Genomic DNA, 21,669 nt, shown 5'->3' with positions numbered 1-21,669 from the left:
CACAGTGACACTCTCAGACCCAGTCAGTTGATAGCTGCCCCGCTTTCACTTAAGTTGTCTTCTCTGATTTGTCACCACTCATTTTGACCTGGAGGAGTGTGTCTGGAAGCCCACACGGGCATGACCGCCTTCAAGCGCAGTATTGATTCGGGATCCTTTTACAGGTCTTGAAGGTCTCTGGTGCTAGCGATGCCAATTATGGGAGTCATACCATGACCTTTGACCTTTGTGGGTGACACCATTTAGAGAAAATCAAGGTGAGTGAATGGTGAAGTTTCTCCTGTAATGCTTTATATTTTTTGCCACAGATACACATTGATACAGACAATACTCTGCTCTCAGTTTATGGTGCTTTTCCACATGAAAACTGTTTTTTACGTCATACAACAAAATAATGAGTAATACGAATCATTCATTTTTCTTAGCAATGTTTCTTAGAAATACCTCATCCAAATTAACAGCACGTGGCACAGTTAAATTCATGGTATCCTCATGCTGTGTCATGGTAAATCCATTATTTTTGGTTAATGGAGATTCACCCATTAACAGCATACAACAGTCACACCTCATTTAGGAGCTTAATCCTTTGCCCAATCCCATTTGTCCGCCACTGCCGTCCAGCCATAGACAGACGCTGGAGTGATAGACAGACGCTGGAGTGATGCCTAGGGATTCGGCATCTCTGACTCGCATATCCAGTTCAGGAGGTAGTTACAAGGAGCATCATTCCACGACTTGAGGAGGTCAGATTTTGGATAAATGGCGGCACAGTCCTCCTCTGAATATGTATCATTGGGTTCCCCATCCATCCAGTACCTTTAAATCAGATGTAAACGGAAGGATTTCACTAGAATGAACTGATTAGCTAGTCAGATGTTTGACTTGAGTTGCTCAGCAGATTTTGGGGGTGATTACCAAGGATTGCTTACTTTATGTCAATGTTTCCCCAATCTGGTCCTCGGGGACCCACAGCCGGTCCACATTTTTGCTCCCTCCCAGCTCCCAGTACGGAGCAAAAACATGGACTGTCTGTGGGTCCCCGTGGAATGGATTGGGGAACAATGCTTCATGTGGCCTTAATGCGAATGACATGAATTTCAGCCTCAAAGTCAGTTGCAGTGGTGCATAGTGCTTGGATGTGTTGGGTGAACACCTACCCCACAGTCAGCTCCGTTCCATTCAGCCACTTCCAGGTACCTTCTACATGGACATCTCTTAGTCCCAACCAAAATCCTGTGAGGTGCCAGCTGTACATCCTTCCCAGGCCCATGGAAGTGATGGATCTCATGAGAAACAGCTGGATGTTGAGACATAAGGTTATGTGGCGTTTCAGTGGGTCGTTGTGCAGTTGATCTTTGAATTTTGTATCGTGCAATGAAAGAAAACAAAATCTGGGTGAAAAAGAACTGAGACAGAAGAGTGTGAAGGTCTCCCCACCTGATGATAAAAACAGGTTTAATGAGCTCAGCCAATTAGGATTCAGTCAGCTGGTGTGATGTAGGGGAATGCATAAGGTTTGGGTGTTCATGGGTTACCATGACGATTGCCTACAATCCCCACGCACATAGATGCCTCAGTTATTGAACCTCAACTGGCTTGGATTGGCTTAGTTACTCTGTAAAGGTTACATTGGGGCAGCAGGATTGATTTGAGGCAAGAAGAGAGTGCCTGTTGTATGTAGGATAGTTTGTTAGTGTTTGACAGATTCTCTAGCTTTCCATTTAAATACATTATTTGTATTTAAATTATTGAAACTTGTTCCCCCTAATTGCCTCCCCATGTCCCAATACACACAATACCCATTAAAGCACTGTTATACTGAATATGTATGTTATACGTTTTGAGGTATCTAGTTAATTTCTCATTCTTATTTTTTTATGAACAGATTTTATGTATCCACTTTTTTCTTAGGATATAAATATATTGTCAGCACAACAAACTGTAAATACGCATGTAAAATATTAAGAACATAAGAAATTTACAAATGAGAGGAGGTCATTCGGCCCATCAAGCTTGTTTGTGGAGAATTCAACCAATTGCTCAGATTGTTAACATCTTATCTAGCTTTGAATTAAAGGAATCCAGGGTTTTAGCTTGCACTACACTAACAGGAAGACTATTCCATACTCTAACTACACGCTGTGCAAAGAAGTGCTTTCTCAAATCCATTTTAAAATGTTCTCCCGTTAATTTCCACCTATGGCCACGAGTTCTAGTATTTAAACTAATATTGAAACAGCATTCAGACCTGTTAGAATCTTATATATGTGGATCATGTCCCCCCTTAGTCTCCTTTGCTCGAGGCTGAACAGATTCAGCTCAGCTAACCTCTTCTCATAAGACATTCCTCTAAGACCAGGAATCATTTCTGTAGCCCTATGTTGAACCCTTTCCAAGGCAGCAATGTACTATTAGTGAATATTTCAGCTATGTACGTACATATGCTAATATTAGTAGCAGTAAGTGTACTGTTGCTATCAGTAGTGGCATTTGTCCATTTGCCACACAACACTGGTTTTACCTGCTTCTCCTCACTGTCTACCACTGCCAGGTCGGCTCCTTGGGTGATGCAGTCCTCGCGGCTTCCACTCCAGGACTTTTTCGGTTTCGAATCATCGTAAGAGAAATAGTAACACTTTGACTTGAACAGTGTCCATCCTGGCAAGCACTTTCCGCAACTATTTTCTGCAGCGGCAGTAAAGAGTGATAGAGGGAATAAATGAACCATCGCAATGGTCCATAAGATCTCTGCGGACTTTGACACGTTTCAGCAGAATCACCGTGCATGCTGATGATGGACTGCAGATCTTTCTTCTCCACAAGCAGAGACTCGATCTTCTTCTGGAGCTGCTCTTGCTCAGAGCGCTGCAGCCCAAACTGCGCTTCTACTCTGTGCCTGGCATCCAGGGCTTCTTGGTACTCTCCTTGCAGCTGCTCCAAAGCTTTGGTCACAGTACTGTGGTTGCTGGCTATGCTGTCCAGTTCACTGCGGGGCCGGTATGAATTCTGAACTGCAGCGATCGGGATGGGGGACATTGCAGTTAACCACTGACACATGAGCACCACTGGAAATCATAATTAATGATGCACAACCAAAAGGAGGCACATTTTCATAAATGGCATCATGGCGATTTCTGTTTCCGTTTTAGTGAAACAATACTTACAGTGAATACATAGGGCTATGATGACAATCAGCAGGCCAGTACATAACAACCCCAGACCTGCTGTAGCCAGTTTGTAGGGCTGAACTCTAGGTCCATCTCGCACTGTAAACAGGGGCACTAGAAAACAGAAATCATTGTAAAGGAATTCAGCCATTATATATATAGACTGACCAAAAAATTTTAGTCATTTGTTGTTGCTGTGAATGTGTTAAATTTGTTGATTAAGGTCTAATTTAATCTCCTTAAACTTCACTTTAAGATGATTTCATTCACTTTTCCCACTCTACTTTTTAAACTCAAACATCCCAGCAGTGACATAACGAATTCCCTAAGTTATCTGTAAAAAGGATACTTTTGAAACAACTAAACTGAACTTTACATTCACTGGTCTATTTATACAGACTGATACTTTTGTTGAACAAAGTTTACCAACAACAATGTCATTTCACCAGAATTTCCATTCTGACAAGAATTTTAACAGATGGTAACTGAACAATAATAATCATCAAAATAAACAGAGTATAAATGCTTTCATTTTGCTATTTTTTCCTCGGCTCAAACATTACTTATCTTGTGCAGGCATCGAGTCTCACTGTTCTTTTCCTAAAACAACACTGGGTGGACTCAAAGTCCATTTTCTGAAAACACGCACAGCAACTATGAAAACTATGAAAGCAGTATCACATTGAACTAACAGTACATATGTATTATCAGTAGATAGAGGAAATAGAGGAAACAATACACACAAAATTAATATGAAATAAAATAAAAACAAAAGCTTCTAATCAATGCTAACCCTTACATATAATTTGTAACTAGGTACAGGAGTATCTGCCATTTTAATGTCTTTGCTCATTCATAATGTAAACATGTGGCTGGAAGAGGAAACCCAACTACAGGCAGATATTTAAAGCTGAGGAGTCTTACAGTCCCGCTGGCTGTTGGGTTTGTAGTCAGCACTCTGTGCGTCTGTCTCCAGCTCATTCTGTCCAATCAGCATGGAGTACATTCCATCTTTGGAGACCATCATAGTCGCATGTGAGAGAGCTTCCAGCTTCCTCCTTCTGTGTGAGTCTATGTGAAGTGAGGGGAAAGTTCCTGTTGTCGACTTTGGCCCCTGCTGTTTATTTTTGGAATATTTTGACAGACAGATGCATTGAGTGCATTCTCAGTTGCGCAATTAATCAGTTAATCAGAATCTGTAGAATATGTAACCTGTAGACTTTGTTAAATTATCTCAAGATACCAATAAATGAATCTCAGAAGCACTAATTGGCAATGAATTATGTGATCCTTTACGTATTTTGGAGGGTACTTTCTACTCGTATGATGATTTTTTTTTGGTAAAATATTTTCCCAGGTGTTTCAAACATTATTCTGTTACTTAACAAATGTACTACATGTTGCATTTTAGAGACCCAGAGAGGCCATTTCTGTTCTAGCCAAAATTAAGTAAAATTATGCAAAGAGTTTCATAATCAAAGTTAAAACTACATTTTTTCAATGAACAATTAACATGATTAACACTAAATATTTGGATAAAATACATTAATGAATAATAATATAAAAAAACCTGTATGGTGTAATAGATAATATTCACAAACTAAATAAATAATGTAAATATGTGCTAAGACTGACACTAGAATTAATAAAAGTCAAACACTTTAACCAAAATGCATATGGCCAGAACTCATAAAACGTGGTTCATTGTATTTCACTTTCCGACCTGCTTTAATTAATATCCCGAAATTAATTCATATCACGAAGAGCAAACGTAACCATTGGCACTTAAAACAGGAAAGCAGTCTCATACTTGAAACCGAAACCTGGACTTACGGAACCGGTATTTATGCTTGATCTATTGGAAACTCCATCATTGCATCGCCGGGCGCGGTGGCGTGCGCCTGTAATCCAAGCTACTGGGAGGCTGAGGCTGGTGGACCACTTGAGCTCAGGGGTTCTGGGCTGCAGCGGACTATGGCGATCGGGTGTCCTCGCTAAGTTCGGTATTGATATGGTGCTCCTGGGGGAGCCCGGGACCACCAGGTCGTCTAAGGAGGGGTGAACCGACCCAGGTCGGCAACGGAGCAGGTCAAAGCCCCCGTGCCGCTCAGTAGCGGGATCGCGCCCGTGAATAGACACTGTAGTACAGCCTGAGCAATATGGTGGAACCTTGTCCTTTTAATTATATTTTTCCTATGCGTTTTTATAATATTTTTATTGTTATAAAAGCATAGCAAGTACAATATTTTCACTTTCTGTTATTACTTTTGAGAAAGTATACATATCGCCTTGAAATTATTGCACCGCCTATCGGAGGCTTAGTGCAGGTTCATTACTGTTCAGATGCATTAATATCAAGATCCACTAGGAGTTGCTATTACTGCAATTTTACGCTATCAGAAACGCAAGAGCTCACTTGTTGAATATCACAACTTTTGACGCCATGTCAACAGTACACGTTTCCTGTGGAGTTCGTAATATCCGATGCTTCCTCTTTGCCAGTTTATGTTGACAGATGAGCAAGACGACGAAATTGCTTCAAACAACCTGCCTACAGTGCTCATGTGGCAATCAGGCACACACGAATTATTCTTTGCCATATTGCATAATAAAATACTGCTTGTTTTGCATATATATCTGTTCCCAGTGGATTAGTTGATTTTCCATCTGTAATCTAGATCGGATATTGAGTTGCACAAGAAGGCTTTCCCCTAGACAAGGCACAGTTTCGCGAGCGGGACACTGCTCTTGAACCTTAGGAATACCGCAAATAGCGAAGTGTTTCCGGGTCCTGCGCAGGGTAAAGATGGAGTCTTTAACAGCGCGCTGACACTCGGGGATTTAGTCTGTTTCACGCTTAACTTCAGATGAGTTAGACTCAGTGACAAGTTTAACGACGGATCAGACCGAGTGCTGCGTAGCGTCTTAATTTGCTCCGACTGCGTGGGGTGGGGGGAAGCTGCAAAAGTTTTTGTCCAGAAGCGCACGCAGAATCTTGGTTCACTTTATTATCGCCGTGCAGCTTGGCAGGCGTAAAAATCATATCTAAAGGCTGTCGATCGACGAGGCGGGGTAACGGCATAGCAAAAATAAATATCTCTAAGTGCATTGGGAGCTGCGGCTGTCCTATCCAGCCGGTGGTGTTAATGCCCAGGCGATCGCACGGACATAAACGAGAGGAGCGCGGGTCTGCTTATAATAAACTTCAAGACAAAGGTCTCGCAAATAGGCACTGCTAGCAGCTAGCCGGGGATCCACCGCCTGCTGCGATCCCAGACCTCCGCTGGGTCGAAACAAGTTATCGGGAGGTTCTCTGGATTGAATCAGCCGCTTAAGTAAGCTGTTTAGGGGGGAGACGCGCGATGTCTTTAGAGGACTACGAGCGGCACTACGGCTCGCTGAACTCCGAATTCGGCAGCGAGCCCCTGGAGAGCGACGGCAGATCCGCGCCGGCGGCGTACAGCGGAGAGGAGGAGACCCTGCATTACATCCCCATACGGATCCTGGGAAGGGGTGCTTTCGGGGAGGCCACCCTCTACAGACGGAGTGAGGTAGGATGCATTGGCCCATCCAGGGCCTTGCGTATGAGGTCCAGGTTTTTTTGTTAAGAAACTGCAAATAGATATAATGCATGCATGCTTTTTGATATGATTTAAACTACACACTTTTGTACAAACTGATAGTCTTAGTTACTACACAGGGTTAACAACTTACTCTGCATGATCTTTTTAATTAGAAAATATTGAGTCCATCCGAGGGGAGGAATTTAATATTTGCCCCTCTTACCTTTAAGTAAACAATCCCCAGTAAGTAAGCAAGTGGCTCTTTACCTCCTCAGTTCATGGCAAACCTTCAGATGAAGTGTTTGCGTGGACGGAATTTTCTATGGGACGTCAAACCCAGTGGTGCTCAGAAAAAGCAGCGCGCTTGTCATCGATTAGAAACCCTGTAATCAATTCGGATAATAATTTTTTGTGAACTTGTTAAAAATGTAATATACTGTAAAGTGAGGTCCTTATAAACAGAAGATGGATAAGAGCGAACTCTGTTGAGCCCCAGGACGGAATTATTGCTGTCCAGATGCATTACAAAAATACATGACGCCCCCACCCCCAACCCATGAAATAAATAATAAATAAGAGCATGTTAGTACAGCTAATATGCTACAAGTTAAGTAACGCTGCTTTGGTCAGATGTATGTTTAAAAATCGGGGAGATATTCAGCGATTTGTCTGATATTCTCTTCATTTCCATCTTTATGTTTAGTGAATTTGTGATATATGTATAGTGTGTGTGTATGATTGTACAACATTTAAAATATTCTTTGTGGATGGGGACCTGGTCAGCTGTCTTGCAGACAGATGGATAATTAATGTAGTTATTTATTTAAAATGTGCCCAAGTTATGTGTTATTTGTATCAAGTGTAAGATGTTTATAAGGTGTTTTTAATTTCTCTGTTAGTATCATTTGGCTGGTTACATGGGACCAGTGGGGAATGAGAGATAAGGAATGGACTTCATCGTATGGGCTATTGGAGTGGCCTTTGGTTGGCTCTGGTTGGCGGCCATGTTGATTCCTCTCCACCATGCAGGATAACTCGCTGGTGGTGTGGAAGGAGGTAGACTTGAACTGCCTCTCAGACAAGGAGCGCAGGGACGTGATGAACGAGATCAGCATCCTGTCCATTCTGCAGCACAACAACATCATAGCCTACTTTAACCACTTCATGGACAAGAACACCCTGCTCATTGAGCTGGAGTACTGCAATGGTGAGATGGACCCAGTAACCTTATTCCTCACTAGACCTCCTGTTGTAATAAGTGAAGCCGGGAACATTGTTTTTTTTGCCAGTCGGTAAAACATGGTGGGAAGGTGGAATCCACCTCTTAGTGTACCTCTGCATTCAAAAATTGTCAGAAAAAAGATATTGGTTTGTACCTTTGCTTGTCACTGGGGCTGTACCCTCAAGGGTCTACTAGTTGTGCCCTATAGCTATAGCTATAGGTAAATGTACCTTTTAGTCTAATTTAAGGTACAGAATTGGACTCTGAGGAACATCCCCAAGGTACAAACAACATTAATGTACCCCCAATGGTACAAAAATGTTCCTCATAGTACATTTCTGTTCCTTAAAAGGTACAATTACCTACAGTTATAGGATACAAATAGCAGACCCAGTGACAAGAACATGCAAATTGGTACTCCTTTTTTTCTTTCTTTCTTTTTCTTTTTTCTGACAGTGTAGGCAATCCAGAAATCCAGTGTATCCAATCTTATCCAGAAAGGGCCATTGTTTGTGCAGGTTTTCACTGCAGCTCCCTAATTAGTTCTCACACCTGGGTTTGAACAGCTGACCTAAAGGTTACTCCAAAAACCTGCATACACACCGGCCCTTTGCGGATAAGATTGGCCACCTCTGTTAAAATGCAATTAGAGCAGCGTTTCCCAACCTGGTCCTTAGGGGTCCCCAGAGGTCCACATTTTTGCTCCTGGCAGGGAGCTGGGTGGGAGCAAAAATGCGGACTGTCTGGCAGGGAGTTGGGAAGGTGGAAGAATGCGGACTGTCTGGAAGGGAGCTGGGAGGGAACAAAAATGCGGACTGTCTGGAAGGGAGCTGGGAGGGAGCAAAAATGTGGACTTTATGACAGGGAGTTGGGAAGGTGGAAGAATGCGGACTGTCTGGAAGGGAGCTGGGAGGGAACAAAAATGCGGACTGTCTGGAAGGGAGCTGGGAGAGAACAAAAATGTGGACTGTCTGGCAGAGAGCTGGGAGGGAGCAAAAATGTACATTGTCTGTCCCTGATGGTCGGGTTGGGAAACACTGACTAGAGCGTTGGAGCTAAACGGTAGCATTCAGAAGCTGCTGTGTCATGCTGCTTCTTCTCTGTAAGGAGGAATAACACGATAGGATGAGTCACTCCGCTTCCTGTTGACCTCTTCATCAAGTTAGTCCTCAATTTCCGCCCCGGGTGCCAGGCTCACAGACTTTCCCAACCGTTAACCTCTGCAGAGTCTTATGAAATGTTATGTATGATGATTTTTTTTTTTTTTAATTTCAGGAGGAAATCTTTATGACAAAATCAACCAGCAAAAAGGACAGCTCTTTACAGAGGAGGTAATGGCTGATGTTCTTCCCCCTAACTGACCTGCTGTTTTCACTTACTCTTCTGTCTTATGGTCTCTCAGCAACACTGGATGCTCACTTGCATTTCACCCTCATGTAGTAGGAACCCAGTCCTCATGGTGTTCTGATCTGACTGGCTTTTCAGATGCCAGGTTCTAATGACCGCTCCGGCTCCAGGGCTGCCTCACATGTGTTACCGGTCACTAACACAAAGCTCATTGTAGCAGCACTGTACCTTAACTGGCTCCTTGATAGCTGTATGCCTGTGAGGCACTATCCACCTAATAGATGACAAAAGCATCTGCTAATTAAAAAGATGCTAACATAAAACCAAGTAAAAAAAAAAAGTGAAAAGTTACTGAAGTTCTTGTGCATAATCAGTATTAAGCATGTTCACCCATCTACTGTTAGATTCAACTCTTTCCCAAACACATCTTGTTTTACTTTTATGTAAGACTTTGTTGTTAATTTTATCTTAGCGAGCAGGAAATAATTTTGAATCTCTTACTGTGGATTTTTCTATCCTTATGTGCTTGTAAATCCTCTCTCTTTATGATGCTTTGCAGGTTGTCATCTGGTATTTGTACCAGATTGCTTCAGCAGTGGCTCACATTCACAAAGCAGGGGTCCTTCACCGGTAAGTTAGTCGACCGTGTGGTTTATAGTTATGGGGAAAATAAACTAGCTAAGGGAATCTAAAACCAGCCCGAGGGGTCATGTCATGTGACTTGACGTGCAGCGAGCATGTTGTTTGTTGCAGGGATATTAAGACGTTGAATATTTTCCTCACCAAAACGAACCTGATCAAACTGGGCGATTATGGTCTTGCCAAAAAGCTGCACTCTCAGTTCTCCATGGCTGAGACGGTGAGTATATAGTGCCTTTTCTGTGTGTTTACGATATTACTGCAGGGTTTGCTGGAGGAAGAGGGCTCTGTGGTCTTAAAACTGCACCCCACTGGTCCACAGAGGTCACATGCTGCCTCCTTAATGGCTCCCATGTTTTTCTGGTGAGCAGAAATGGTGGCGCTCCTGAATCAGAAGTTCAGGACTTGATGTTCTGGTCCTGGGTCAGCGCTGCCTTTTTGGCCGGTGTTCCTTCCGGCAGATGGAGGAATCTCGAGTTCTGACTGCAGATGTTTGAGTATCTATTGTCCTTGACCAAGCCGAATTTTCTGCCTGCCCTGCTCTAGCCTGTCCTGACAGCTGGACAGCGGAGGCCTTTCCATATATAGCCAGACATAAGCATGTGTGTGTGTAAGAACACAGTCCTTTCTGCTTGTATTTAAAATTGCTGCAGCCCTCTCTGTTGTTAACCCTGTGAGTCACAGCCCAGTTTCATATCCTTGATAGGAGGCTGGGTGGGTAATATCAGTAATTTGCGTCATGCAGGAATTCAAGGGAAATGCCGCTGTGACAGAAGCTGATTTAACTTTTGAAATGATCTTTTTAAGTGATGATAGGAATTTTTTTAATAACTGAGCAAGGTGTCAAATTCTACTGGTTAGTCGATTGCGATCGGTAGTGATTTTAAATGGTTGTTTTTCACAACTTTCTTCAATATCAATTTGGGGGGTGGGGGTGGTAATTTTTAATAAATAAATTAGCCCGATCAGGGTTCGTGGTGTCTTGTGGCCACTGTCTGTGTTTAAGGCCTCACATCTTTCCATTGTATTAAACACTGACGTTGACTGCAATTGCTGTGGACACCCTTAAACACGGCACCTAAACTTGAGTGCACTGCTGTGTGGTATGTAGCACATCCTGGGTGATGCTCCTGGTATAGGTGCTAATGCTGCTGTGTGGTATGTAGCACATCCTGGGTGATGCTCCTGGTATAGGTGCTAATGCTGCTGTGTGGTATGTAGCACATCCTGGGTGATGCTCCTGGTATAGGTGCTAATGCTGCTGTGTGGTATGTAGCACATCCTGGGTAATGCTCCTGGTATAGGTGCTAATGCTGCTGTGTGGTATGTAGCACATCCTGGGTGATGCTCCTGGTATAGGTGCTAATGCTGCTGTGTGGTATGTAGCACATCCTGGGTAATGCTCCTGGTATAGGTGCTAATGCTGCTGTGTGGTATGTAGCACATCCTGGGTGTTGCTCCTGGTATAGGTGCTAATGCTGCTGTGTGGTATGTAGCACATCCTGGGTGTTGCTCCTGGTATAGGTGCTAATGCTGCTGTGTGGTATGTAGTACATCCTGGGTGATGCTCCTGGTATAGGTGCTAATGCTGCTGTGTGATATGTAGCACATCCTGGGTGATGCTCCTGGTATAGGTGCTAATGCTGCTGTGTGGTATGTAGCACATCCTGGGTGATGCTCCTGGTATAGGTGCTAATGCTGCTGTGTGGTATGTAGCACATCCTGGGTGATGCTCCTGGTATAGGTGCTAATGCTGCTGTGTTCCCTGACCCCAGTGCGTGGGAACGCCGTACTACATGTCCCCAGAACTGTGCCAGGGTGTGAAGTACAACTTCAAGTCTGACATCTGGGCTATGGGCTGTGTCCTCTTCGAGCTGCTCACCCTCACCAGGACCTTCGAGGCCACGGTAGGGGCGAGATCTGCCGGCGTTGACCTCCCCCGCATTCACTCTCCTTGCGGATTGGGCCCACGCTAACGGCGTCCGTGCCCTCTGCTGTTCCAGAACCCGCTGAACTTATGTGTGAAGATCGTCCAGGGGAACTGGACGAAGGAGGTGAACTCGGATGTGTACTCCTCCGAGCTCATCCAGCTGGTGTACGAATGTCTGGATCAGGTGGGCGGCCAGGGCTGGGCTCAGGGCTGCTGTGGGCTGGGCGGGTGCAGATTTATTCATTTGGTTCTGCGTCTCAGGACCCGGAGAACAGGCCGACCGCTGACCAGATTCTCGACTGGCCCATTATCTCCAGCCGGAAGCAGTGAGTCTGGGGAACGGGGCCGGCCAGCCGTCCATTCGAGGCCCGGAGAGCCTGAAAAATAATAATGGTCTCAGAGAGCTGAAGTCTCGCTTGCGTTTCAGCTAACGCTGAAGATTCCTCCTTTCTGCTTTCAGGGAGCTCGAGGAGAAGGTGGCACTGCTGAATTCTGCCAACAAGAAGCCCAGGTTTGCCCCTTTCCTTTACGGTCCCCTGAATTTTACTGAGCAAGTTTTGTAGCTCATTGCCTGTAAATCTGTAAAATGTGCAAGACAAATACACCTGTATTAATAAGGTTTGATCAGTTCTGTATATCAAAATAGCTAACATTTAGCAGCGTTTATTTTGGCACTTCTCTCCTAAGCGAGTGGTGGATTTTGTTTAAGGTTGAGCACGGTGACAGAGAGTCCGGTGGCTGTTGTGACCACACGATCCCGGGAGGTGTACTTCTGGGGTGGGGGGAAGTTCACCCCCCAGAAGCTGGATGCTTTCAAGGGGGGCAGTAGTGCCCAGCAGGTGTGCGCAGGGGAGACCCACTTTGCCGTGGTTACCGTGGAGAAGGAGCTGTACACATGGGCAGTGAGTACCAGAGCCCTGTTAACTGTGTGTGTGTGTGTGTATGTGTGTGTGTGTGTGTGCTTGCACGTGCGTGGGGTGGGGGGGAGGATGCGTGGAGCATCTATGGGTCCCTGAGCACCAGGGTGGGAAATTCTGGGTTAGAGGGATTAACAGCTGCAAGTTGTAATACTAATGAGATACACAGTGTGATCAAAGCCCACATCTCCAGCAGCAGTGAAGGCTGGGGTATTTCATGGCTCTAGGGCAGGGTTAATTACATATAAACGGTAAAACATGGTACTAAAAATAGTGGGGTGATCGCATAGTTCTCAGGCTGCCTGACAGGGTGGCATGGGGGTGATTTAGGCCTTTGTTAATCTGGGGGCGGGAAGTTAGGGGTTAAGAACAGCTTTGGATTGATGACTGTTTCACAGTTATCTGGCGGTAAATTGGCCCTTTCTGACGTTAGCCTCTCTCCTGGGCAGAGTGTGCAGGGCGGGGCCAAGATGGTGGGCCAGCTGGGTCACGGCGACCAGGCCTCGTACCGGCAGCCGCGGCGTGTGGAGAGGCTCCAGGGCAAGGCCATCCGTCAGGTGGCGTGCGGGGCGGATTTCACCGCCTGTGTCACCGGTGAGCTGGGATTCCCTTGTGGAATTTTATGCTCTCTCATTGGTCCTTGAATAGCAGGTGGACACACGAGGTTCGACTCAATAGAATAAAACAAAGGTTGTACATTTGAATATGTACGTCTCCCTATATTATGTCCAGAAGTACAATTGGGTACAGAGAAAATAAAAAGAAGGAAAAATCATAAATGAGCACAGTGGGCTCTCTCTGTAGGCTAAGATATCCTAATAGCTAGTGATGGCCAAATGAAGCTTCATGAACCATGTGCTATATTTTTTGACCCCACTAGATGGTGCTCTCTGTTCATAAAAGGGCTCAAAGCATTCCCCAAAGCAAACCAAGAGCACCATCTAGAGGAGTTAAAAAAAAAAAAAAGTACAAAAAATGGTTCACGAAGCTTCATTTGGCAATCACTAATAGCTCACTGGTGACCGTGGTAAAATATTCTGTACCATGCAAACATTGGTTTTGCGCTAGCATATATCACCTCTTGTTCGCTGTGACTTCTGACCCCAGATGAGGACCAGATGTACATGTTCGGCTCCAACTACTACGGCTGCATCGGCATGAGCGGCATGGCCGGTGTGGAGGTCCTGGAACCTGTGCTGCTGAATTACTTCCTGGAGCACCCGGTCAGGCAGGTGTCCTGTGGTGACAACCACGTAGTGGTTCTGACACAGGACTGTGAAGTCTTCTCCTGGGGCTGCGGCGAGCACGGTACACCCTTCCCCCCCCCCCACAGACAATCCACCTGCATGTGTCTCCTTTTTCTGACTTTGCCGGTGTTCTGTTGATTTTGTCCTACCTTGTCAAGTTGTCCTACTGTACTGCGTTTACAGATAGATCTATCGATCGGTGCTACCCTACCAAATAATGCTACTGCCATTTTTTTGCCCTGAAACTTAAAATGGATAGTCCCAAATATAATAAATAACTAATAATAATAAAAAATAATTAATGTAAGTAGGAATCACGACTGGAATACCTTATCAGATTGTAATACCCATTTTGAAACAACAGGTAGCACATCTCAATGGACAGAAATACTTTATCAGAGTATCCTACTTTTATAAAATACACGGGTAGCCTCGATAAACTAAAATATTTTATAAGGCTGTCTTGTCATAAATACGTGAGCAATATTGACACATTATAGTCTACGAAAGTTGGGTAATTCAACATTGTACATTCAAAACATTGATAGTAAATCAACGTGATGGTACAGTGTGATAAATATATTTAATGAAGTATTAAAAACATCTGAATGTTGAAACATGTACAAATAAGTTACGCAGGACTTGGCTGTAACTCCAGTGCAAGGTCGGATAGATCAGTGGGCGGCTCTGCAACCATGAGAAAAGAGGTGTGATTTCATGAGTGCGCAGCAACCAACCATAGGATGTTTCGATAGGTAGGATGAAATGTTAGAACACTGGCATCTGACCATCTTAATTCAGGCTGGGGGAGTCCTGTTAGCAAGCAGAACTGACCCTGGTAAATTCTGATTGGCTAGCTGGCACGTAGTGGTCATGTCCTATTGGCTACTTTAGTTAACAGTTTCTCATCCCTGCAATCAGGACTAAGAAATCCTCTCATCTTTGTCCTTTAAAGGTCGTTTGGGGCTGGACTCAGAGGATGACTTTTCCATACCCATGCAGGTTTGTGTCTTGTATTTTCCTTAAAAATCTGAAATTGGTTGTTCGCATTCAAAGGGAGAGTATAATATTTTATTATTTTTATTTTCTAATAACCCGGTGCGCTCCTTAAAACTTTACTGAGCAGCCTTTGGATTTCGGAGTATATAACTTGCCGTGGTACCTGAGTATGGCTGGCTTTTAGTGAGCTTACCCCACCCGCCTGTGCCTGAAGCTGTAGCAGGCCCTTGGGGAGGGTGCTGTGTTGTCACGTGGCATGACTGTGTGCAGGTGGACGTGCCCAAGGGGGCCAACATCACATCCGTACACTGCGGCGCCGACGGCACCTTCTTCCTCACTGAGTCCGGCAAGGTGCTGGCCTGCGGGAACAATGAGGTCAACAAGCTGGGTCTGAATCAGGGCATTTCCGGCATCATGAACCACTCTGGAGAGGTACTGGACCGACATCCGGGTGGGAAATACTGGGTTAGAAGGATTAACAGCTGCCATGCTGCAAGTTGTAATGCTAATGAGATACACAGTGTGATCAAAGCCCACATCTCCAGCAGCAGTGAATTCTAGGGTATTTCATGGCTCTAGGGCATGGTTAATTACATAATTCCTAGGCACATAATGCTGTGCCAACTGCTTGAGCCAAAATTTGAGGGGGGGTCGTTTTCGATTATTCTCTTCCCCTTTTCAATGGGGCGCTGAATCCAGAGCGCTCGAGTCCTCGGGCTGTTTAGAGTGTCCTGTGTTGTGTATCCAGAACAATAACAACTTGAATTGTTCCGGGGAATTTGAGCGTGGAGGGCTGTCCTTTTAAGGGTGTCCCAAGCTGGGTGCTTTTCTGATTTATTTCCTGGTCCCAGGTACCAGTCGCTGCTCTACATTTCTGTTGCCCAGCGGAAAACAAATAGGACCTGGTCACTGGGTAAGGTGACTGGTCCTCTGTTTCGGCCTGGGGGGGGGGGGCAAGGCCACCTCTGTCTGTAGTGGTGCTGGGATGGGAGGTGCATTTGGCACCTCGGAGGCAATTATTATCTTCTGTGTTGTTGAAAGGCATCCAACCCCACGTCAGTGTCTGGCTTGGAGACCGAAGGGAGGGTGATGGTGAGGGTTAGAGAGCTGCGTAAGGAAGTGATGCTTCGTGACCCATTTGCTGTATTTTTGGTGCTCTCTGTTCATAAAAGGGCTCAAAGCCCCAAAGCAGACCAAGAGCACCATCTGCTGGTGTAAAGAAATACAAAACATGGTTCATGAAGCTTCGTTTGGCCATCGCTATAATGTAAGGTCTCTCATGCCCCCCCAGTGTGTGATTTCACATTGAGCGCTCAGGGCCACTTATTCCCCTGTCGGATTATTATCTGTTTCGCCAGTCCTGAGCCCACTTTGCCCTCCCCACTCCAGGTGTATCAAGGGGTCCCCTACACCACCTCGCTCACCCTGGTCAAGCAGCTGGCCCGCTTCAAGATCCGGTCCATTGCCCCTGGAAAGACCCACACGGCTGCCATTGACGGTGAGGCAGCCCCCCCCAAAGTAAATTAGAGGGCAAGTTTGAATGGATGCGAATGCCACTGAACGTTTTAAATTCTTTCAGTTTAGTTTCTTGGGTCACAGACAGAACAGTGAAATACGTTTAAATCATCTAATGGATTTGACAGATGTTCGAAGTGCTTGTAATTCCTTTAACTTATTGTGTTTCTGCGTGGGCTGCTTTTGGTTGGTTTGAGAAGCATGTCAGCTGATTGGTCCTTCCGTCTGTCCGCAGAGCGTGGGCGGCTGCTGACTTTCGGCTGCAATAAGTACGGCCAGCTGGGTGTGCGGGACTTCAAGAGGCACACGGGGGTTAACCTGCTGGTGGGCCCCTTCGGGGGCAAGGTGATCACCAAGGTGTCCTGTGGAGACGGCTTCACCATTGCTGCTACGGAGGGTGAGGGGGCAGCGCACACTGCAGGGTGGGGGGGATGATCTGTACATAATGCACTCTTGAAGGAAGGTTAGTCTTGCTAAGGATATGAGACCAGCTGTTGTACCCTTGAGACGGTATTTACCCTGTTTTTTGCCATTATAATGGCCAGTTGTGAAATGGATGTTTGCGAGATCCTTTGGATGAGATCATTGGCCATGTGATTATCCAGAGTGATGAACCCCCTTGACGTTCATCCCCATTCCCGTCCCATCTTAGCAATTAGTGCTCAGCTCAAGTATTGACTTTTGACTTGGCGACATCTGATTCCTGCCCGTCTCAGACAACCAGATCTTTGCCTGGGGCAACGCAGGCAACGGCCGCCTGGGGATGCCCGCCGACAAGGGCTTCGGCTCGGAGGTGTGCCCCGCCCTTCCCCGGCCCATTTTCGGGTCCCTGCACCACGTTCCTGACCTGTCCTGTCGGGGGTGGCACACCATCCTCATTGTGGGTAAGTCTGTCATTCCCACTCTCCGACGCTCTGGCCGCAGGATAAGCACAGATGGATTAACAAGGCTTTCCCTTTCTCCCACACCGCCTGGCTCTTCACAGAAAAGGTTCTCAATTCGAAAACCATCCGTTCAAACAGCAGCGGCCTCTCGATTGGCAGCGGTGAGTCAGACCGGCTGCATGACTTGTCCTGTTTCTTTGGTCAGTTTGTATGTTTCTGCTGTTTGATGCCCTTCCTGTGCCTGTGTGACTGGTGTGCCTGCATGGGGACTGACTCTCCCGTCTGCTGGGCTCTCAGGCCTGGGGCAGGGCTCTACCTCCACCATGGACCTGGACCTAGAGCAGGGTTTCGAGACGGGGCTGCGTGATGGGGGCTCCGGAGGCACCGTGGAGGCCGACATGGAGGAGCGTGGACTAGAGACGCCCATGATGTCTGTGGAGAACAATGACAGCTCCTGTCCCTTCTGGCTACGAAAGGTCAGCTGGATTTCATATTGTGTCGGATCGGGTTTAAGTGGTCTTTATTTGTCTCTCTGTTACCTCATTTCCACCAACTCGGAGCTTGTGCCGGCGCTGGGCTGTTTCTCGTTTGGTGCCTTTTGAGAACCAGCCTGCGTTTCCACCGGTTTCAAAAAGGAATGGAATAGAAATACATACATGCATAGGCGGAACTGAAAGTAAAGTAAAGGTTAATCTGTATTTCGTTTTTTGGATTTATTTTGCCTAATCGAAACAAAAGTTTCCGGAGTATAACTCGTTGCGCTCTGTCTCCATTGCCTATATCCACTTTTGTCACCGTAAAGGCTCCCCATCAGTGTGTGTGAGTTTCTTCTCGCTCGTTGTTTTACCGCCGTTCTTTTAAGGATCACGCAATAAGAGTCTGCTAATAACTGAACTTTGCAGTCTGCAAAGCTCATGATCTCTTCACCACTCAAATGCCATAATATTTTATTTATTCAATCTGTGACAAATTTATACCTTATTAAATCTGTCCAGCAGAACGATCTTTTGTTTTTCTCAGAATAAAAAAACGATGTAACCTTATTCCACTAATAAGCTGGAAAATTGTTTCACTGCCAGCACCGGCGTTATTAGACTAACTGTATCGGTAATGGATTGGATTTTCCGGGTTTGCGGAAGGTTTGGACACCACAGCCCGTCCCACCATTACTGCCATTACAGTTCCACATTCTGGATCCTGCTGGGGCCATTTTTTTCTGGCCCCGGATTTGGGAAAAAGTCCGGCAACAGCACTGGCACCACGGTTGTGTATATGTGTGTCCTCATACTGCCCCCCCCCCCCTCCCACCCCCACAGGAGCTGCAGGAAGCAGAGTTCATTCCCATGCCAAATGACTCCCAGGACTCCCTGCCCAATCAGCTGCCCCTCTCCTTCTTGGAGAGCACCACCCTGCCCTACGATGAGCTCCAGAAGATTAAGGCAGCGGCAGCCGCAGGGCTCTCGGTAACCCCCCCAGCCCCCCGCCCCAAACTGAGGTTACCTGACAGCCAGATCGCCTCAACTCCAGTGAACAGATGAGGGAACCAAGATGTTTTTCAGCAGCATATGTCTTCCACTGCCTGCTTTAACCTGATATTAACCATTATGGTATCATCTTCCAATGATCAGTTGCTAATCGATGATCCCATATGAAGGTGGTCTTTGGGATGCACCTCTCTGAGTTCCCCCTTCTTGTCCCCCCTCCCCCTGCAGATGGCGCATGTGGGCTGTGAGAAGGTGAATGGGGTGCAGAATGCTGGAGCCTGTAAGAAGAGCAGTGGGCAGCAGGGGGCAGTGTCAGACAGTAGCTGCTGTTCAGCCAGTGCCGAGGTGGCACAGGTAAGGCCTGTCGGTGAGGACAGCACATGTCAGTGTGACACCAGGTCTCAAAACCTCATTTGCTCCATTTCCCCTGTAATAAAAGTACATTTTGGTTCATTGTCTCTTCTGCAGCTGAGAGAGGTAGTGGCTCACCAGGAGGCCATGATTCAGTTGTTACAGAAACAGGTGAGTTATCTTTCCTGTCCATCCAGCCACTGTCACCTCAGACCCAGGCGCTGACGGCCATGGTGTCCTGTGCGTCTCCCGTGCAGTTCAGCGATCAGCTGAAGGAGAACGAGAAGCTCTGGAAAGCCATTGAGGTCCTGAACATCGGGGGAGCGAATGGCAGCCCTGCCACCGGCAGCAACAGCGTCAGCGGGCGTCAGCCCGGGGGGGATCAGGATGTGGGTGGGGCTGAGGGGGCTGGTCCTTGAGTACGGACCCCGTGCCGGTTTCGGCCGACGGAGGCCGAGTGACCCTGATTCTGTCCAATAGGATCCTTTTGTGACGGACTTCCCGGGATGGGATGTTGAATGAGAGTGATTGGTGAAGCCGTCTTGTGAAATGTGGGACTAGTGCCAGGAGGCAAAAAAAAAAAAAGAACGAGTAAGGGATTTGAAACGTTAGTCACCCCATTCAACGGTGAGTTGGTCTCATTCCTTAACTAGTCAAAGTCTTCGATTTCTGTGCGTTGGTGTCGTATATGAGTGTGTAGGAGTTTATGGGCTTGAGTGTGTGAACGGTCAGTCTGTTTTTACGGTGTTTCGTTTTAAGCTCAACTGATGATTTCTGTCAGTTTTTCTTTCTGAACAGGATGTAATGTTGCCGGGATTCAACGTTAAGCATCTCTTTTTACGGTCATAATGTTAAGGTGGGAGGTGAGGAACCAGGCTTTGGTGGCCTTTGTATTCCTCTGTTTTGCTCTTGACGTGCAGTTAAAATGGTCGTCTGGTCCGTGAGGATCTCGCACGCTCAGCATGTGCTTTTAGCCGCTCAAAACCAGCGGTATTCATATTTTGAACCAAAGATGGACGTGTCTTTGCTGTTAATTCGTGTTCTGTTTTTTTATTATTATTATTATTATTATTATTATTATTATTCATAGCTGCCTTATACACGTAGCTCACAGGCACAACATGGCCGAATTTCTGTGGTGTTATTTTGAAATGTGAACAAAATGCACAGCAAAATTGCTTTATCTGTTCACACTGGACCTGGTACCATATTCACTCCTCACGGTGTACAACTGCAGTAAATATTTAAGGAAAAACACATTTGTCGTGTCATGGACGAGGCCACTGAAAACGGTGGGATACCACAGGCATTCATTTCATATTAAGGGCCTTTTGGAAAGAACAAAATACTTATATTATTCCCAAATGTGTTTAATTTGCTACATATAAACTATTTACATGTTAAGGTTAACATAATGGCCTCTGTCTGTGAGAACTGAGTATTCTGTGCTGCATATTCATAATGGATATTGTGTCGACTTAAAAATGTATATGCAAATGTATGAGCGATTTACTGTATAGACACTAAAGCGTGTCTAACACATTGCGTATATTTTGTAAGACTTGTGAAATAATGGGTAACTTGGCAGTCCCATACTTATACGTGCGAAGCACAATCAAACTACTGATTCATGGTTTATTTTTATATTTTACTCTCTGCTCTTGCTTTTTTTATCGAGCGCCGACGTTCATTAGCGCATTGATGGCGATGCGTGTGGGTGCCTTTTTATTGGTCTAAAGTACGGCTCATTTTGACCGACGGAACACTTTCGCACACGCCGGAATATTCCTTGGACTTGCTTGTCTTTGGTGATTTCAGGTCTCATGTTTTAACAATAGGTGATAAGCTAGAATGTGTCGAGAGGACTTTGAATTTCATTTTCCTAAATGTGGTACATATTAATTTAAGCATGTGCCTTTTAATAAACTGTTTACCTTTTCATTTTTGGTTTAATACTACGTCAGTGTTTGTTTTATTCCTTTATTCGTTTAATGCACTCTGGATGTATTCTCTCTGCTTGCTATTTAATTACGGTTCATACTTGTGTGCTTTGTCACTTATATGACTTAGAGCAGGTTGGTAGCATTCACCCCCTTTTTGTTAGAGTGTGACAGGAAACATGGACTGTGCATTCAGATTTTGTGCCTTAACTCCCTTTTTTTTACTGCTTTTTACAGTGAGTATTTAGCAGTAATTTATAACAAATGTGTGCCCATTTGTATTTATTTCTGCCTGTAATTTTTTTTTGGCTGCCAGAATGCAATATTAATACGGAGTTGGATTAACAAAGTTCTGCGTGGTGGAAGAACGGCACAACGTTCGGCTTTATTTAAAACGCGCCTTTGCAGTCCACTCCTCCTTAGGTTATGCCTCATGTAAATAAAGGATTCTTTTTTTGCCAATG

The 21,669-nt window shown here is 45.5% G+C and overlaps 2 protein-coding genes across 4 annotated transcripts; one reads left to right on the top strand and one right to left on the bottom strand.

The window, feature by feature from the left end:
- Positions 1–308: 308 nt before the first annotated feature.
- On the bottom strand, positions 309–5,675 carry LOC111852414 (C-type lectin domain family 4 member E-like). Of its 3 annotated transcripts, none has more exons than XM_023828306.2 (7): positions 5,584–5,675; positions 4,092–4,238; positions 3,165–3,281; positions 2,781–3,011; positions 2,522–2,685; positions 1,158–1,297; positions 309–816 (listed from the first exon to the last, which is right to left on the bottom strand). In XM_023828306.2, the coding sequence occupies exons 2-7, from the start codon at positions 4,192–4,194 to the stop codon at positions 666–668; spliced, it is 906 nt and encodes a 301-aa protein (XP_023684074.1). In that variant the 5' UTR covers positions 4,195–4,238; positions 5,584–5,675; the 3' UTR covers positions 309–665. The 3 variants fall into 3 exon arrangements, with proteins under 3 accessions (XP_023684074.1, XP_023684077.1, XP_023684076.1); XM_023828309.2 differs by lacking the exon at positions 5,584–5,675 and adding an exon at positions 5,001–5,339 and having other exon boundaries at positions 4,092–4,284; XM_023828308.2 differs by lacking the exon at positions 5,584–5,675 and having other exon boundaries at positions 3,165–3,802; positions 4,092–4,173.
- Positions 5,676–5,956: 281 nt separating this feature from the next.
- Positions 5,957–21,667, top strand: nek9 (NIMA related kinase 9). Its single transcript, XM_072699267.1, has 23 exons — positions 5,957–6,718; positions 7,760–7,937; positions 9,228–9,283; positions 9,859–9,929; positions 10,053–10,158; positions 11,714–11,845; positions 11,942–12,052; positions 12,130–12,194; positions 12,329–12,379; positions 12,578–12,770; positions 13,235–13,379; positions 13,893–14,093; positions 14,988–15,034; positions 15,302–15,463; positions 16,421–16,529; positions 16,782–16,943; positions 17,263–17,430; positions 17,532–17,591; positions 17,728–17,906; positions 18,747–18,893; positions 19,143–19,268; positions 19,383–19,436; positions 19,523–21,667. The coding sequence occupies exons 1-23, from the start codon at positions 6,530–6,532 to the stop codon at positions 19,682–19,684; spliced, it is 2,874 nt and encodes a 957-aa protein (XP_072555368.1). The 5' UTR covers positions 5,957–6,529; the 3' UTR covers positions 19,685–21,667.
- Positions 21,668–21,669: the final 2 nt, after the last annotated feature.

The sequence above is a fragment of the Paramormyrops kingsleyae genome, chromosome 14 (genome assembly GCF_048594095.1).
Source record: "Paramormyrops kingsleyae isolate MSU_618 chromosome 14, PKINGS_0.4, whole genome shotgun sequence".
Classification (NCBI taxonomy): domain Eukaryota; kingdom Metazoa; phylum Chordata; class Actinopteri; order Osteoglossiformes; family Mormyridae; genus Paramormyrops; species Paramormyrops kingsleyae.
This window is presented reverse-complemented; position numbering and strand designations above follow the sequence as displayed.

Bases quoted from the DNA above. Each gene is read 5' to 3' on its own strand.
- LOC111852414 (XM_023828306.2), bottom strand. From the start codon at position 4,194: ATGATGGTCTCCAAAGATGGAATGTACTCCATGCTGATTGGACAGAAT. The intron at 3,282-4,091 runs GTAAGACTCCTC...TCTGTTTTCTAG, and splicing joins ACCCAACAGCCAGCGGGACT to TGCCCCTGTTTACAGTGCGA. The intron at 2,686-2,780 runs GTGATTCTGCTG...CTGCCGCTGCAG, and splicing joins GTCCATCATCAGCATGCACG to AAAATAGTTGCGGAAAGTGC.
- nek9 (XM_072699267.1), top strand. From the start codon at position 6,530: ATGTCTTTAGAGGACTACGAGCGGCACTACGGCTCGCTGAACTCCGAA. The intron at 16,530-16,781 runs GTGAGGCAGCCC...GTCTGTCCGCAG, and splicing joins CCACACGGCTGCCATTGACG to AGCGTGGGCGGCTGCTGACT. The intron at 17,907-18,746 runs GTCAGCTGGATT...CCACCCCCACAG, and splicing joins GTCCCTTCTGGCTACGAAAG to GAGCTGCAGGAAGCAGAGTT.